Raw genomic sequence first — 12,232 nt, forward strand, 5'->3', positions numbered from 1 at the left:
TCCCATGTCATGCAATCAATTCCAAAGTTCTTAAGAGAGACCTTGAGAATGTCCTTGAATTGCTTCTTCTGACCATGGTGGGGGGCAGGTGGATACTTAGGAAGTATGTACCCCAAAGCAACGTCATCATACAATATTCAGAAATCATTTGTCTATTATTGTCATTCTTTACTTAAAGAGTAGTCCACAAGCCCAAGAAAGACAAACTAGAAAATTAGAAATATATGATCCTTTATTGTCAAAAATAGACAAACTTCAATTTCCTTTAACAGGAATATTAATTTAAGAACCGCCATGAGCTGCCGCCATCTTGTAAGCCAGAAAGATACAAGTGAAACCAGCTGCTATTAATGGAATATAAACTCCACATCCGTGTCGAGGAAGTCCTGGCAAAGGGGACTTGACCCACTATACTTAGAGAGATACAACACTCATTAAGCCACAAGCAATAACATATCTTTGATATGCAATGGTCTAATTTGATTGCAATGGTCTAATTCCCAGACACTACCCAGATTGGATTTGGTGGAATCCTGCCTAATCCCAAAGAACTAGTTACAATTTATGACACCTGTGGGATGAGACAATGGATCAAAGTCATTTTTTTTGAGTAACACTGTGCTTGTTGTGCTAGATAGAACCCCTGCCTCAGGTATGGTTGATGTCAGTTGTTTCAGTTGTGTTATCTTGACAAAGATACTGGTGTGGTTTGCCATTTCCTTCTTAGCTCATTTTACAGATGAGGAAACTGGGGCAAACAGGGTTAAGTGACTTGCCTGGGGTCACACAGCTAGGAAGTGTCTGAGGCCAAATTTGAACTCAGGTCTTCCGGACTCCAGGTCTAGTGCTCTATGCCCTGGGTCACCTAGCTGCCCTAAATTTGTTATGTGAGAGTGGATGAATGAGCTCTTTTTATCTCAATTTACAAAATCATCTGAAAGTTTTGAACACTGAACACAGCTGAAAATTGTTATACTAAGACCAAAGTTCTCTACCAACAGCAGGAAAACTGGTTAATGATCCTTCATTCTTAAGGAAGATCAATGATTAGTTTACTAATGAATGATGGAGGACAGAGTTGGCCTAGAGTTCAGGCCATGGCACAATTAAAAACAAAAAAATCGAGGTATTTGCCTGTGTTATCCAAACTCTTGCTAACATTCATGATGCTAAACTAAACCAAGTCTCCATAACCAATGGTGACTTCACGTGAATATGCTGAGCCCAATAATTAAAATGGTAGCCAATAAGCAGTTGAGATCCAGTTGTTACTTGAGAGGCTTGTGAGATCAAGGAGAGAAGTGCTCAGAAACAGTTGTTCCCAGGTGTTGTGTTTTCATGTAGAGAGATATAGAGATAAGGAAGGTCAGAGCAACGAAGAGATACCACCCAGGTGAGAAGGTGATCCAGGATTAAGCCCAAGAAGTCTTGAAAAGAAGCTAAGCAGCCAAGCCCATCAAATAATTCTTTGAGCCAAGGAGAAGGATGGAGGACTAAATCTAATGATTTGGAAAAGGATTGCTGAGTTAGATATCTATTGAAAGAGAGGTTGGATCAGACAATGCCTTCCTGAAACTCAGGTTCTGAAATCCATCACCATTATAGCCACAGACTCCCAGTTTGGCATTATGGTTCTGTCATTCGGGCTCTAACAAAAGCTGATCATAGATCTTACAGTAAATGGGACCATGGAGGTATGTAGTCCAACCCCCATCATTGCTATAGGGGAGGGAGCATACTGTAGCAGATAAAGCACTGAATTTGGACTCAGAAGTGATTTGAGTTCAAATCCTGCCTCAGACACTTATTAGCTATGTGACCCTAGGCAAGTCTCTTAACCTCTCCGGGTCTTGGTTTCCTCATCTTTAAAGTGATGGTGTTAGATTCGATAGACTCTAAGGTCTCTTCCAACTCTAAAACTATGACTCTTCCTTTTACAGATGAAGAAACTGAGGCCCAAGGAGCTTAAAATGATTTGCCCAAGGTTGAGTAGTTACTAAGCATTATAGGCAGGATTTGAACCCAGGGCCAGTGTTCTTTGTATTGCTCTCTGCTTTATTTATCACCTCTCCCCAGTTCAAAAGATAATAAGCAATATAGAACCTTTTAAAAATGGAGCATGTATCTTACAAATAAAGCTGAGTAAAACTGATAAATTTGTTGAGGTTATAACACAAGATTGCTACCCCCTCCACACCTTGGAAGGTGAAGGGGAGGCGGCAAGAGAAAAGACAGAGCCATGTTGTCTCTGTAACATTCCTAATCAGCTCTTTCCAAGAGTTAGTTTTAAGCTAAGCTCAGAGACTTAAAATCCCACCTCATGGGATAAGAACCCTTCAACCCAAGGTAGGAATATTGGTTTTCTGAGCTTTCAGAAGTTTTTCTACTGGCTGAGCTTCGTTTAATAAGGTTATATAGTTGTAAGGATTATTTTGGGGAACTTTTAAAGTGCCATCATGAAGAACAAACTAAGCAAAATGTCATTCATGTTGTCAACAAGTTAAGCTTCAGGACTGACTGGTTGGATGCAACTACTTAATTACTGAGTAGCCTGCCTGCTTCTGAAAGGATGGGCCAGAGTGAATACAGCTTCCCATATGAAAGGCGATTGCTCACTGTGTTCCCTCCTGCTCCAGCCCATTTTTCAGTGGCTATGGCCTTAATCAGTGAAGAGCGTCTACTCCTCCCTTGGGGATGTTTTGGGCAGGCCACAAGATTAATGCTTTGGAGCAAAACACTTGAGGTTGTGCTGAATAAGGAACACATATGTCAAATGGGCTAAATTTGGGGTTTCTTGATGAGGCCAGTCAAGCTACAAGTGACATCAAACCAAGCAGTGGTACAATCTATTATAAATCAACAAGAGAGATTTTTCTAGCACTCTTCAATGACTGTTCCAATCAGTGAGTAAAGCTTCCTTTTAACAAGCCTAAAGCCTGGGCTGAGAATCAGAGTCCTCCTAAAACCAGATGTGAAACGAGCTTTACTGAAGAAAAAGTCCCTGAAACTAGACCACGAACAATTTTCTTGCTTAAACACCAGCGTAAGCTCAAAGGTAGGCACCACACTAGCATCACACACAATCTTATCCAGCTTCTTACATACATTTTCAATTTCCAAGTTTACATGGATAATGCAACCTCGAAGACCACAGGGCTCAGGGGAAGAAAGGCGCAATACATCTTGAGCTATTCTCTTGGTCAGTTTCTCTGGGACAAGAACCTTGGAGCAGCCAAGTTTGGTCTGCTTGGATTTGGACAGGCAATTCTCCAGCATTTTAGCCAGGCTCTGGCAAGTTGTCTCCTCAAACACAGCCTCGCTGAGGTTGGGTTCTGGCACAACATAATCCCAGTAGTCAAAATCTATAGGAAAGAGAAGTTACAGATGAGAGGGAGAAAAAAGGAAAAACCCAAGCATAGAAAAAAATCAGCACCAACAAACCATGGTACAGAGAAATAGCATAACATTTATTTCTGAAGGCCAGGAGACATTGGTTCTTGTTCCAGTTTTACCACTAACTGAATTGACTTGAAAGTTAGCCTCAGTTTTCTCATTTTTGCAGATGCCAGACTCACTGGCAAGTCACTGAACCTCTCAGTGTCCTGGGCAAGTCTCTAAGATTGTAAATTATATCAGTAGAGAAAGTTCCCTACATCAATGAAATCACAAGTCTGAACTGGAAAAAAAAAGAGAAAATTGCACTAAGTGAAATTTCTATGGTCTCTTCTAGTTTGAAAATATGATTCTATTTAGTTGTAAATTCAGAATTTTAGCTATAGTACTTCAGTCTATTGTTAGCTTATTTATTTCAGTGCTTCTAGAATCTGTGATATTTCATGGGTTTTGGTCCACTCTCCAATAAGGCATACCACAACCTCTCAAAGCCATTAGTTCAATTTTCCATTAGTTACTGTGGATTAAAAAAGATCATTTGATAAACTGTCTTCTGGTTGAGAGGCTTTCCAAGCAGAAATAGGCTCAGTCGTGAATAACAGATATTGTCCATTGCTCGGTAAGACCTGCCAGAGATTATGCTCAGCTGGCATGGGCTTTGAGAACCCAAGGTCACATCCACCAGAACCAAGAAGTGTTAGTAGGATTTCAATGGAAAATTAATTTAAAGCCAGTATAATGTTGTGGCTAGTAAGGTAGAGGTAGAGTCGGGAAGACCTGGTTTTAAATCCTATTTCTAAAAATGATCCCCTCCGGGCAAACCACTTAACTCCCATGGGGTTCAGGCAACTCTAAATGATGAGTATGCTGCCAATCTGCCTCCCATAGGTTGGGAGAGTTGCTCCCACACCAAAATGAAAAAAAAAAAAAGAAAAAAAAGCAAATCCCAGTTCTAAGTTTTACTAGTTATATTAAATGTGGAATAAAAACCCCTATCATGCAATATATCAAATATGCCTAGCTCTAAGAAAGTCTTAATTTTAGTGGCTAATATATTAGCCTGAATTTATAGCATCCCCTATTAAAAAAACCCTGCTTTGTGATAGAGTTTTTCATAATTATCTGGCAAATTTCCCCTAGCCAGGCAAAACAAGCCAGTCCTAGGAAAACAAAATTAAGTTTGCAGAAAACTGATACTCTGCATTGGTCATCTGCTTCCTAAAGTAATCCTACTAGTTGGCAGCTCTCCACCCACACCACAGGCTGATTGCTCACTTGAGGACTGCCCTGTCAGTCTCTCTTGCCATACAGTTTATTTCTTCTCTATACACTAATGGATTTTTCCATCAATGATATGGGATTATTTTGTCTCCCCTCATTTCTCTTAAAAAAAAAAAAAGGAAACTTAGGTTAGTTTTCCTTGGGACTCAGTTCCTGAATTGCTGCTACAAATCCAGAATAAGTACTAAGTAAATCTGTACTACTTAACTGGATCTGTAAAAAAATATCCACTGTAATTTCAGGTCTACAGGGCTCTTACAGAACCTTTCAAGTCATCCAGGCTAGTAGCAGCCCCAGTAACTATTCCCGTCAAATAAACCTTGGGGTATTTTCTTTTTTCACATTGGTTCCGTCCCGAAGGGCTAGGATGGATGGGATCGCCTCCCCATTCAAAGGAGCTATACTCGAGATGATTACATCACAGAGAACGTAAACTTGCATCCTGATTGGCCACGCGGTCCTACCCGTCCCCAAGAAATTAACCGGGGAGCCGCTGAAAAGCTCACCACTTAGACTTCCAGGCGGAAAGCCACGGTCTATCAACTCTGAAATGCTGGCCGAATTTTTACTGCTTAAGCTGCTAGTCGCAACCATGGTGAACCGCACTGTGGCTCCTGCAGCGCGGGGGGAACAGCTTTCGGGAGCACTGAAGAGACAAAAAAAGACACAAAAGTGAGCTAAGCGGGGGGGCAAAGAGCCCCTCACAAAAGACAGTACTTGCTTCCTAAAGGAAAGAGGCCCTCACCTCCCTTCTCCGCTCCCCCTCCCGAGTCTGGCTCCCGAGTAAGTCTCAAGGCCTAGAAGCAGAGAAGCCAACTGCAGGAAATCCGACCAAATAAACTCGAAGCAAAACTCGCCTGTTAACTTTGCCAAGAACAGAGGCTGCACGTCCAAACCTCACAGGCCCATAGATTTAAAGCCTGAAGGTCACCTAGTCCAACTCTCTTCGTTTTAAAGATGAAGGCACCGAGAGCCACAGGAGTTGGAGGAACTTGGCCCGGGTGACCCAGCTAGTCAGGCAGTCGAACCCAGGTCCTGTCCCACTGTTCTGCTGTGCGCACCAACTCCCTCCATGGGTCCTTCGGAGACACAGGGTCTATTCTAAAGGTTATCTCTCTAGAGAAGAAAGAGACCTTAGAGGCCATCTAATCTACCCCTCTCTCCACTTTTACAGGAGAGGAAACTGATGCCCAGAGAAATTGAATGGTATGCCCAAGGTCACACTGGTAATACATTAAAGCAGCATTCGAACCCACGTCCTTCTGGCTCCAAATGCAGCACCGTGCACAGCGCCACGCTGCAAACTCGAGCATTGCCCAAATCTCTGTGGGCCACAGGGTCTCCTCTTACCTGCCTTGACTTTACAGAAGTGCACGCTGGCGTACACGAGATGCCCGGAGCTCAGTGGGGATACTGCGCTTTAAATATACAGTAAAAAAAAAAAAAAAGAAAGAAAAGAAAAGCCCGCCTCAGGCAAACCTCTTTTAAAGCACCCTTTCTCTGGGCGGGGGGCAGTAGGGTACTGCCCTGCAGGCACCCAGCGGTAGCCACCAGCGCCCCCCGCCCTCAACGCACCCCTACACCGACGCACAGGTCCCGGGACTTCTTGTATATACTGCTCGCCACCGCCCCCCTCCCCGGCCCCGCCCACCTGCCTCGGGCCCCTGCCCCGCCCCTCTCTCCGCCCCCTCTCTCCTGGGTGTCCGAACTGGAGAGGACAGAGCTCTGGGGAGGCGGCTGGAGAACCCGATCCGGCCCGAGATGCACCTGCAGTTTACAGGGTGGGCTGGAGATCTTCCTGCCTCAAGTCCCCAGGAAAGGCTGCAAAGATCCTCTCGCCCCCTGACTTGTCTCTTGGTCCGTCAGTCTGGCGGTGCCCTCCTCCAGTCTTCCCTCCCCCCCTGTCCTCACCCCGCCGTGGGACAGAGGGAATGGCCTGTGGTTTCGCCTGCCTGACCCGAGGGTTAAGAGGAACCGGCCACTTTTTCTTTTGACACTTCTTCCAACCGTTTCTAAGATTTCCTGCAGGCCATTTATAAAACCGATTTTGCGGGCCCTGAAATAGCCAGCTTAACCCTCCTCCACCAGATACTGTTTCTTGCCAGATTCTGCACCCTCGCCTGCCCCAAATCAGTTCCTGCCTCTCGTTTCCCCCGGGATTTTGTAGCAGGGCGCTGCTCTGGGGGGTGGTGGGGTGGTGGAGAGGGGTGTAAGGAAGCTTAGGCAATCTAGCAGCAAATTTTAAAACACGCAAATCTAAACAAACGTCTTCGCTCTCTCCTCCCTGGGCTGTTGTTTTTGTAACTAATAACCTTTCACTGCTTCTAGAGCAAGCCTGGTCAGCTGGGGCAAGTCGGGGAACGGGAACATATTAAATGAGGGAAGTATTGCCAAGAAGCTTAACAAGGCCATTAGCGAGATTTTAGCAGTCTGCGGGACCGCCGACTGGCTCAAGAGTTGGCCAGGTGAAATGGGTCATCCCCAGAGAAGAATTATCCCAGCCTGGATGGCCCCTGGAAGGTTACTGCAGTCTCTCTGGCTGCGGGATTGCCAGATGCATGTCAGAAAACTCGACTTCCCAGTGGCTAGTAATGTCAATGGGTCACAGATGTGAATCTCGGAGGTCATCTAACCTAACCTCCATCTTGCAGATGGGGAAACTGAGCCCCAAAGGGGAACTTGCCAAAGTCACACAATGTAGTAAGCAGCAGTTCAATGGAGCAGAGAGATGGTTATATGCATTGGCAGAAACAAACACTCAAGCGAAAATTTCAGTCATTTTTGAGATTTGCTAAAACCTCTGTTCTCTCCTTGGTGGGGTCCAGTGCAGAGCAAGCAAGTAAGTCTGGAGCATGTAGGGGGCTGAAAAGATGAAAATTTAGGTACAAGAGTGATTATGTGGTGGAGGGAGGATATATGATCATTCATGACTGCTCTTTGGGTAAAGAGAGGCAGATTTGTGGCATGGAAAGAAAAATCTAGCCTCGGAGGAGCTTCCTGTATCCTGGCCTAAAAAACATTCAGCTGGAAAACAACATTAGGAGGTACTAAGGGGAGTGATAGATCAGTGGGAGGACATTTGGAGGCAGGCTTGGCAGCATCCGAAGCTGGCTTGACAGTCCATTTTTAACTCATCTCACTGAGCAGCAAAGCTTGAAGGTCAATCTACCCAAAGAAGGGGAGATTCATCACCTGACCTTTGCCAAGCAAAATATTTTCTTGGATTCTCCCCCACCTTTTTACTTCACTTCAGAAGAGTGGTAAACAAATGATTCCATAAAAATATATTTAAGAGCAGCTTTTCTGGTGAGAATGAAGCCCAAAAGAAAGGGAAATGGGCTCGGCTTTGTCCAGAGATAAACAGCTACTTATCCAAGGAAGTATATGTGGGTGGACCATGAAGTAGTAGTGGTCATGGCATAATTACATTGGTCCCATTAGTGGGTGAGAGGGATCTATCATGACTATTCTGTGCCAAAAAAAGAGGGATGATGAGTCAAGGCAAACATGGATAGGAAAAATGGAAAAGTATAGTTAAATAATGTATAGGAAATTTGAGTGCTATTTGAAATGGCATTATTGGGAGTCCAGAGTAAATGTGTGTGAAAGCTCACCTTCGTTCTCCCTCTTACACAGATTTCAAACTATTTCTCCTTTTTTCATTCCCTTTATCCAGCCAGTTACCAAATCCTGTGAATTGCTCCTTCAAAGGTCTCTGCATCCAGATCTTCTCTATACCCACTACCCTAACTGTAGGCCAGGTCCTCTAGCTCCTGGGCCTATCACTCACCCAAGAGATAGGATTTCTTGATAGTGAAAACCTGGAGAAAATGGATAGGGTTTTGTGTTGGACCTCAGGTTTTACTAATTGTTTGAAACAGACTTGTAACTGGTTTCTAGAGTCTTTTCTGTTTCTGAGATTCTGAAGTCCTAGGTCTTGACGTCTCTAGCACATTGGGTAGACACCTGTGGCACTTTTTTGGGGGAGGAATTGGGTAAGAATCATGATATGCAACCTAGATCAGATACAATCTGTGTCCCTAGAGGGAGTAGCTGAACCCACCAGATGACAGATGTATCTGATGTCTCCAGGGATGTCTCCATTGACAATCAACAAAATTCCATGGTATTGGCTCAATGAAAGGAAAAACTTCCCAATGACTAGAACTAACCAACAGTGGGATGGGCTTCCTCTGGAAATAGTAGGTTTCTCCTCAACAGAGGCCTTCAAGCAGGGGTTTTCTTGGCAAAAATACTGGAGGGCTTTGCCATTTTCTTCTCCAGATGATTTTATAGATATTGAAACTGAGGCAAACAGAGTTAAGTGACTTGCCCAGGTTCACACAACTAGTAATTATCTGAGGCCAGATTTGACCTCAGGAAGAGAAGCATTTCCTGACTCCAGGAACAGCACTTTATCCACTTTACTACCTAGCTGCATCAAGTAGTAGTGTGCTAGTAAACAGGCTCTCTGGAGGAAAAAAAAAAAAACATGTGTGAGACACTTTTAAGTTCAATTTGCATTATTAACATTTTCTTCAGCACTTTCCTAAGTCTAGACAATCAATAAAACAATAAATCAAACCTTGATTGATAGCATTTACAAATTTTCTTTTAATTTATTTTTAACATAAAAAATCAATTCTAAATTCTCTCCATCCAGTTCCTTCCCTACTCACTAAGAAGGCAAACAATATGGTATCAATTGAGCATGTTTCCATATTAGCCTTGTCACAAAAGCAAGAAAAATAAAGTGAGAAAATTATACTTCAATTTTTACTCACCAAGTTCACTAGTTTTCTCTCTGGAGGTGGATAGCATTTTTCATCATGAGTCCTTTGGAATTGTCTTGGATTGTTATATTGATCAGAGTAGCTAAGTCTTTCACAGCTGATTATCATTACAATGTTGCTATACTGTGTGTAATGATGTCCTGTTTTTGCTCACTTCACTTTAGCTCTGTTCATATAGGTCTTCCCAGGTTTTTCTGAAACCATCCCCCTCATCCTTTCTCCTTCACAATAGTGTTCCATCAGAATCATACACTACACCTTGTTCAGCCATTCCCCAATTGATGGGCATCCCCTCAGTTTCTGATTCTTTGCCACTACAAAAAAGATGCAATAAATACTTTTTTTTACATATAGATCTTTTTCCTTTTCGTTTGATCTCTTTGAGATATGGGACTAGTAGCAGTACTGCTTGATCAAAGGGTATGTACGCACAGTTTTATAGTCCTTCGGACATAGTTCCCAATTCCTCTACAGAATGTTTGGATCAGTTCACAATTCTACCAACAGCTCATTAGTGTACCTGTTTTCTCACATCTCCTCCAACATTTGTCATTTCTGATAGGTGTGAGGTAGTAATTGTTTTAATTTGCCTTTTTCTAATCAATAGTGATTTAGAATATTTTTTCATATGACCATAGAAAGCTTTGATTTCTTCTGAAAACTGCCTATTCAAATACTTTGACCATTTATCATTTGGGGAATGGATCCTGTTTTTATAAATTTGACTCATTTCTCTATATATTTGAGAAATGAGGCCTTTATCAGAGAAACTTGCTATAAAATGTGTTGATGTTACTTCATTATTTATCGTACCTTTAGTAAAATGTAGTTTCCCTGCTTATCTTTTTTAATAAGGTCTATTTTTGTTTTTGCTTTGCCAGTCATGATTATTATTCTTGCCTTTTTTACTTCAGCTGAAATATAATAGATTCTACTCTAGCCTCTTATTTTATCTCTGGGTATGTGTCTTTCTGTTTCAAATATGTCTCTTTTAAATAACATATGGTTGGATTCTGGTTTCTAATCCATTCTGTTATTTGCTTCTGTTTTTTGGGTGAGTTCATTTTATTCACATTCGCAGTTATAATGACTAACTACTTTTCCCTCTATCCTGTTTTCTTTTGCTTATTCTTCTCTCTTTCCTTTTATCCTGTGTCTCCTCACAAGTCCATTTTGCTTCTGACCATTGCCTCCCCCAATCTGCTTCATCTTCTCTTATCCCCCTTCTCTTCTACATTCTTGTTGCATAAGATAGATTTCTACACCCATTGAGTGCATGTACATCTTCTTCCCTCTTTGAACCAATTCTGATTAAGAGTGAGATTCAAGTGTTTCTCACCCCCACCGTTTCCTCCTCCACTGCAAAAGCTTTTCCTTGTGCAGTTCTTTTATGTGAAACGATTTTCCCCATTCTTCCTCTCCCTTTCCTCTTCAACCAGTGAATTTCTCTTTCATTTTTTCAGATCATCCCAACATAATAGATTTACATCCATGTTGTCTGTGTTGGCTCCTTCTAAATGCCACAATAATTATAAAGTTCTTAGGAGTCACATATATCATCTTCCCCTATAGGAATGTAAACTGTTCAACATTATTAAGTCCTTTATGATTTTTCTTTTATTCTTCTCTTGCATCTTGTGTTGGAATGTCAAATTTTCTACTCAGCTCTGGTCTTTTAATCAGGATTATAGTATTTGAAAGTTCACAATTTCATTAAATATCCATTTATTTCCCCTGAAGGATTATATTCACTTTTGCTGGGTAGATTATTCTTGATTGCAATCCTAGTCCCTTTGCCTTCTGGAATATCATATTCCAAGTGCTCTGCTCCTTTAATGTAAAAACTGCTAAACCCTGTGTGATCTTGACTGTTGTAAATAGTTTCTTTCTTACTGCCTGCAATATTTCCTCCTTGACTGGGAGTTCTGGAATTTGGCTATAGTATTCCTGGGAGTTTTCATTTTGGGATCCCTTTCAGAAGGTGATCGGTGGATTCTTTCAATTACCCCCTGATTCTAAGACATTGGGGCACTTTTCCTGGACAATTTCTTGAAATATGATGTCTAGGCTCTTTCTTAGATCCTGGCTTTCAGGTGGTTCAGTAATTCTTAAATTATCTCTCCACAATATACTTTCCAGGATCAGTTGTGTTTCCGATGTGATATTTCACATTTTCTTCTATTTTTCATTCTTTTTTACTTTGTTTTGTTGTTTCTTGATGTCTCATGGAGTCATTAGCCTCCACTTGCCCAATTCTAATTTTTAAGCAGTTATTTTTTCAGTGAGATTTTGTGCTTCTTTTTTTTATTTGGGTAATTCTTCTTTGTAAGGAGATTTTTCTTCAGTGAATTTTTGTACCTTTTAATTAATTAATTTTACCATTTGGCCAATTCTGTTTTTTAGGGTGTTATTTTCTTCAGTATTTTTCTGTGCCTCTTTAACCAAACTGTTCATTCTTTTTTTCATAGTTTTCTTGCATCACTCTCATTTCTTTCCCTGTTTCCCACCTCTACCACTCTTATCTCATTTTTTAACTCTTCCAGGAATTCTTAATGGGTTTGTATCAAATTAGCAACTTTCTTTTCCTTTGACGATTTGCTTGTAGCTGCTTTCACATTTTTGTCCTCTTCTGAGTTTGTCTTGGTCTTCCTTGTCACTATAGTAGCTTTTCATAGTCAAGTTCTTTTTTGTTGTTTGTTTATTTTTTCAGCCTATTTCTTTCTTAACTTTGAATTTTATGTTGAAGTTAAGCTTTGTTCACCTGG

At 41.7% G+C, this 12,232-nt stretch overlaps 1 protein-coding gene across 1 annotated transcript; it reads right to left on the reverse strand.

Annotated features, from left to right (window-relative positions):
- Positions 1 to 214: 214 nt before the first annotated feature.
- DDIT4L (DNA damage inducible transcript 4 like) lies at positions 215 to 6,288 on the reverse strand. The gene is made up of 3 exons (XM_036765380.1): positions 6,025 to 6,288; positions 5,181 to 5,320; positions 215 to 3,362 (listed from the first exon to the last, which is right to left on the reverse strand). Exons 2-3 carry the CDS (start codon positions 5,266 to 5,268, stop codon positions 2,875 to 2,877), a joined length of 576 nt encoding a protein of 191 aa, XP_036621275.1. The 5' UTR covers positions 5,269 to 5,320; positions 6,025 to 6,288; the 3' UTR covers positions 215 to 2,874.
- Between the last annotated feature and the right edge of the window lie 5,944 nt (positions 6,289 to 12,232).

This window comes from Trichosurus vulpecula, chromosome 6 (assembly GCF_011100635.1).
Source record: "Trichosurus vulpecula isolate mTriVul1 chromosome 6, mTriVul1.pri, whole genome shotgun sequence".
Lineage (NCBI taxonomy): Eukaryota > Metazoa > Chordata > Mammalia > Diprotodontia > Phalangeridae > Trichosurus > Trichosurus vulpecula.